At 45.2% G+C, this 6005-nt stretch overlaps 1 protein-coding gene across 1 annotated transcript in view; it reads right to left on the bottom strand.

Annotated features, from left to right (window-relative positions):
- aldh1l1 (aldehyde dehydrogenase 1 family, member L1) overlaps window positions 1-6005 on the bottom strand; it is a 35989-nt gene that overhangs the window by 6713 nt on the left and 23271 nt on the right. Inside the window, exons 14-19 of the mRNA XM_014021592.1 lie at window positions 3616-3686; window positions 2882-2987; window positions 2695-2782; window positions 2530-2623; window positions 2350-2449; window positions 2169-2267 (exon numbers count right to left, since the gene is read on the bottom strand). Of these exons, the coding sequence (XP_013877046.1) occupies window positions 2169-2267; window positions 2350-2449; window positions 2530-2623; window positions 2695-2782; window positions 2882-2987; window positions 3616-3686 (558 nt within the window). The remainder of the gene's footprint in view (window positions 1-2168; window positions 2268-2349; window positions 2450-2529; window positions 2624-2694; window positions 2783-2881; window positions 2988-3615; window positions 3687-6005) is intronic.

Below are 6005 nucleotides of genomic sequence, written 5' to 3'. Positions count from 1 at the left end.
GAAGAGGAAGCGATGAGAAGATAAGTTTATTTTCTATTTAAACATAAAAACAGCATTTTAATAACAGCTAAAGGTGACATAGATACTTTATCATGGTATGGTATTTAAATATATGCCTGAGAAACACATAATATTGCCCATTTAAGGCACAGAGGGGGTGATTCTATTTTGCAGGGGTGTTAAACTCAGGCCTTCGAGGGCTACTAACAGCATAGTTTCCTTGTTTCTGTGCTCCAACACACCTGATTCAGTGATTCAATTTCCTCTTCAAATTCTGTAGAAGCCTGGTAATCATCCAGTCATGCAAACCAGGTGTGTTCGAGCAGGGAAACAAGAAAACATGCTGGATAGTGGCTCATGAGGACCAGAGTTTGATACCTGTGCCATAGCGAGACATTGAAACCAACATGATAGAAGAGAACTATTACAAGGATTTAAAAAGATGAAAACAGTTTCAGGTTCAAAAGAAACCATCACAGACTGTGGATCATGAACCATCAATCAGCGCTGAACAAGGAGATGATGTTAACACACTAATCTATTTTTCAAATACAAATGTAAGAAATATATTCAATAAGACCACAAGACACCCACTAACATCCACACCTCCACACCCACCAAAAACCGCACAGATATACAGTATATACATAAAGACATACTACTGCCTGTATGTATTATAAGTACAAATGCATCCCCACACCCCATTATGTGTTATGAGCATGGATACCTATCCAAGGTTTCTCCAGTAGAATATTTAATAGTGACTGTGAAGAGCCCAAGATCCAGCCCCCAAGACCCGAGGCAGACAAAGAGGGGAGCCAGAGCCCGAGACCCCAAGAGCGACCCTGAGCACAGAGCCCTCAGGGCCACCCACGTAGGACGAACCACCCACCCACCCCCCAGATTGGACCACAGGCGGGAACCAGAAAAGCTCCACGGGCAGCCACATGCAGAAACCCCAGGGGGCAGCAGCGACAAACCCATAAGCCCCCGCCGGAGCCCGCCACACCAAGGAAGGTTCAGGCAAAGGACCAGAGGACCGGGCCCCGAGGACCCACCCCCCCGGGCCACGGCCCAACAGGACCAGAGGACCCAAGCCCCCCCAGGCAGTCACCGGGCTAAGCCAACAAACGCCCAGGTGCTCAGCCCCAGACAGAGAGGTCCCCAAGCACGCCGGCAAGGAGGGGCTCATCCCACCAGGGAGCAGTGCAGCAGGGGTGCAAAGCACAAAAACCCCGCTGTATGACAGAGGGGGCAGTCAAAAACCCAGCCTGACAAGTACCCAATCATACACAAACACATTCATACCATCTCACCCTCATCCTCACACTCATTCACTCAAAGACATACAATAACAACACAATCAAATTACGCTCCCGATACATACACTATCCCCCCCAGGTTCAAGACATGTACCCGCCCCCAGCAGGGGGCAGTCCAAATCCAAACCCAGGGGGTAGACCCATTCTGTCTGGGGTGGAGAGGAGCCGACAGCCAAGATTCGACCCAAGGCCCGCCCGGCTGGCAGGCCAACCCCCCCTGCCGCGGGGAGGCCATACCCTCGACCACCCCCGCACCCCACCGACAACCAGCCGCACGCCAAACCCCGACAGCCACCCCCGGACAGCGCGCCGACCGCAGCAATCAGGAGCCATGGTCAGGGGGGTCCAAATGGCCCCAGGGAGCACGGAGCGGCGGAAACTCCCCAGCAACCCCCCCAGGCCCCAAACCCCACCAGCAGCCCGGGTCCCCACCCGACAGCCCGCCGCCCCTCTGGACCATGCCCCCGAAATGGCAGTCGGGCAACGGGGGCGGGGGGTGGGGGGATTACTTAAGGAAAAATAAATAAATTTAAAAAAGGGAGACCCTGACACGCACACCCCAACCCTCAAATGTGCTGTTGATGTTTGGTGTTCTATAATGTAATTAAGAGGGGAAAGAAGAAGGAGCAGAGGCCAGCATGAAGCCAGTTTTTCCCTCCACCCCGACTCTACCCCAGGAGCCCTAGATGTCTAACTGCAACCATTGGGAGTGGGCACGGGCCCAGGCGGCGGGAGTGGCGTCATCCCGCCACACATGGCCCTAAGCCCACCCACACACACTAATCTAAACCATGCAGCTCATTTCCACAGTCAGTGAGGAAGTCTGAATGGCTCTGAGACACATACCACTTTTGTCACAAACTGGTCATGAATGGAGTCCTCCACAAACAGCCTGCCAGCTGCGATGCAGTTTTCTCCTTTGTTAAAGAACACTGAGCTCAGGCCCTGCAATACACAGACAACAACTTACTGGTTTTAGCTGTGAAAACATTGACATATCTGCTAAAGGAGGACAAAATGAGCCCACCATGCGCACTGCTTTGTCCAGGTCACAGTCACTGAAGATAATAAGAGGGGACTTTCCTCCAAGCTCCAGAGAGACTTTCTTTGCGTTACTGACTGCACAGCTGGAGAAAAAGCATGGAGCCGACAGGTGAACGTGTTGTTCCTGTTTTAACACTCAGACCTGCACACGGCCTTCTCTCACCTCTTCATGATGTGTTTACCAATCTCAGTGGAACCTGTGAAGCCCAGCTTCCGTACATCAGGGTGGTCTGACAGACGCTGGCCCACCAAAGCACCTAAAAGAAAACAATGAATGATATGAATGTTTTTTTAATAATTTAACCAGGTTGAGTTCACACATTCCTACCTGAGCCAGGCAGAATGTTAATCACCCCTTTAGGCAGCCCCGCTCTTGCTGCCAATTCAGCAAACTTCAGTGCTGTAAGTGGAGTAACCTGGTAACACAACAATAAAAATGACTCAGGTGCTTTTCTAATTTTCTGCTTTGAGTGTTTTTTTTCTTAGTTTTTTTTTTTTTCCAGGACGAGTCCAACCTGAGCAGGTTTGAGGACTACAGTGTTTCCAGCTGCCAGACAAGCTGCAGTCTTCCAGGCCAACATCATCAGGGGGTAGTTCCAAGGAATCACAATGGCACACACTCTGAAAATAACAAGGAAGGATTTGTGGTTCTTAAAGACACAATGACTGAATATAATTGTTACACAGTCCAGAGTTTATAGTGTCCGGGTGGAGGGTTTGAGAGACCAGACTTGGTTCACCAGAGAAAAAAGTAGCCAAATTGATTAACTAAGTATTTAAATTTTCTAATTTAAATTGCATTAAAATATAGACCATAATCGACCAATTGAAGGCAAAATCAATGAACATGACAAGCACTGATCTATATAGGGTCTGAGGTCAATCTCACAGTCCCTCCTCCCATCACTCGTTCATTCAGTCACAAAATACTTGATCTATTCCCCTCGGGGCAGGTTCTCCCCCCTCACCAGCAGATGGCACAGCATCCTTATCAGTGAAAGAGCCATGCTCAGATTGTCCTCAGTTACATCCCTCAGGTCACACAGTTGTTGCTGCCGTGGGCTGAAGACATTCAGTAAGACTATGGAGTCTAAGATACCTCCTCACCTGCTCAGAGTTTGTGTTGTTCTCAGCAGTGATCAGTTTGATGTTCACACCAATGATCGAAGCTCTCTTGAGAAGTTATTATGAAAATACAATATAATCTTAAATGAATCATACATAAAGCATCAGAGTTGTTATTGCTCACCCTATTGGTTCCTTCTTGGTGAACGTTAGATTCCGATTTGGCCTGGCCTGGTTGATGGGGATGGTACTGCCCTGTAAAAAAACAACACAATATTTTTATAAAGGTCATTTTTATTATTCACTGTTCATTCTTGTTTCAATTTACAAGGCAGAAAAGGAGCAACTGGCTTCTTCCTCAGGCACGTCTGCTCACCAGCAGGAACAGAAGTTGCAGTTTGTTTAATAAGTAACCAGTAACAGTTGTCACCTCTTCTGTTGGGTGGGCTACTGTATATTTCTAAAAGACCCTCAAATATGTTTCATGTTCTGAGGAAACCTCTCAGCTGCATCATGTTTCACTGGGTATTATTGGGCAAATCAAATGTGTAAAACTCCACTTTTGAAAGACATCATTTGTTCAGTTTGTCATATTGTTCTCTAGTAACAAAATGTTTGTTATTTCACAGAAGTGTGTGGACAGTTATGCTGAATCTGCTGAATGTATCAGTTGAATAATATTTTTGCACTAGCTGTTGATCAGGTGTAGAGAACAATCTCCCTGTTTGCCCTGTTCCTCCATTTGACCACTTCACAAACTCAGGCCTGTACCAGAGCTCTGAGGGTTCTGTTCAGTATCTTATCTTTTCTAACTGAGCTGCTCTGAACAGAGAGCTCTGACTGTAAATAACCACGAGCTTTTTTTTCTTTGCAGCAGAAGGAATTGTATTTTATTTTGAAACATTTTTTGTACTGAAACCATTGACTTCCTGTTTTAAACTATGCACTTTTACTTTGAATGTGCACTTCCTGTTTAGCACAGTAACAACATGTAATAGCTTGTTAACATATGGACAGATGTGAAATGATACGGAGCCTTGATAAAGGTCAAACTTTAGACAGACCCCTCGAAGAGCAAAAAAGTTTGTGACCCCCAATTTACACTACATGCGGTTCTGCTCTGGTCCGGTCCGGTCCGACCTCCACAGTAAATATGCAATCATTAGAATCAATGGTGACAGTGGAGAAGAAAAACTCCCCTTTAACAGGAAGAAACCTCCAGCAGAACCAGAACCAGGCTCAGGACAGGCGGCCACTTCTGCATGTTAGATGTGACATGTCAGTGCCTAAAGGCCTCCACAAACTCCAGTCAAAGCGGAACAGTCGACACATGATGCGCTCGTGATCAGGATTCATTTTTACACACTGAGACACTCCGACCCCTCCCACTGCAGGACAGTCACTGCTCGGGGTTTCTTCCTGCTGGACACTACACTCCAAAACCCTCCGATCTATTTGTCCACAAATCTGTCCCAGCTGAAGCTCGACACTTTTCCACAGATAGATTCTCTCATGCACATCATCTGTTTTATCTCCATTCATGAGTTTTAGACCGTTTGACTCTCTTTATAAATGTCTGAGTCCATGAACAACAGTCGACTTAAGTGGGCAGTGGGTTTTTTGTTGTTGTTTGTGTTTTTGTTTCAGAAGCAAGTGGTTGAAGTAAAATGCAGCTTCGGAGGTTTACGGCACAAACAAACACAGACACGAACTTCTGACCAACGACACAATAAGTTCTGATGTGGAGGATGTGTTCTACCGGCAGGTTGTCACAACACAGGGCAGCAGATTCAAAGTTGGAAAGACGATGAAGACAATGACACAGTTTTCATCATGTGATTAGAGTCAGTTTTAGCAGCTTGGATGGAGCCTGCCCTGCTCACAACAGTAAGTCATGTTTTATTCATGGACGCTTGTGACACAGAGGTGTGTAGAGCTTCACTTTAGGTCTGACCAGAAGTTCAGGAATGAGCTGAGGAAGTGTCAACTTAAAGGTTTTTGAAGGACTTTAAATGTTTGTCATTGAACTTTAGTTATTTTTCCAATCAAATTAAAGAGAAAAATGATTTAAAACAGGGGTGTCAAACTCATTTTCACTGAAGGCCACATGAGCGTTATGGTGGCCGTCGAAGGGCCAGGTGTAATGAGCTTTGACCAAACAGAGTTTTAAAATGTCCTTTTAAACACTGATAACAACTAAGTGTATGACTGACTAAATCTGAAATAAATACAGAAATATTATTAAAAGTAAAACTAATAATGTTTTGCTCACTGATGAGTTTATGGTGAGTAGCTGGTATACATTAAGACAGATTTAGTTTATGGTTGATGGTGACTTTAAAGCAGCTTATTTCCAGACATTAATGATGTGCTATCCAACTAAACTGCTCGGTTACTTAAAGCCAACAACTCAGGGACAGAACAATTGTTATTATCTTCCACCTTTTAAATTTATTTCATTGCATTTAATCATGAATTTAAAGTTTACCATTGATATAAGGAACAATTTTCATGTTCAGTGACACAAATATACATATATATATACAGTATATATATATATACAGTATATATATA

This window comes from Austrofundulus limnaeus, unplaced genomic scaffold, assembly GCF_001266775.1.
Source record: "Austrofundulus limnaeus strain Quisiro unplaced genomic scaffold, Austrofundulus_limnaeus-1.0 Scaffold298, whole genome shotgun sequence".
NCBI classification, from domain to species: Eukaryota; Metazoa; Chordata; class Actinopteri; order Cyprinodontiformes; family Rivulidae; genus Austrofundulus; species Austrofundulus limnaeus.
Note: the sequence above shows the minus strand (reverse complement) of the source record. Positions and strands in the feature narration are given on the sequence as shown.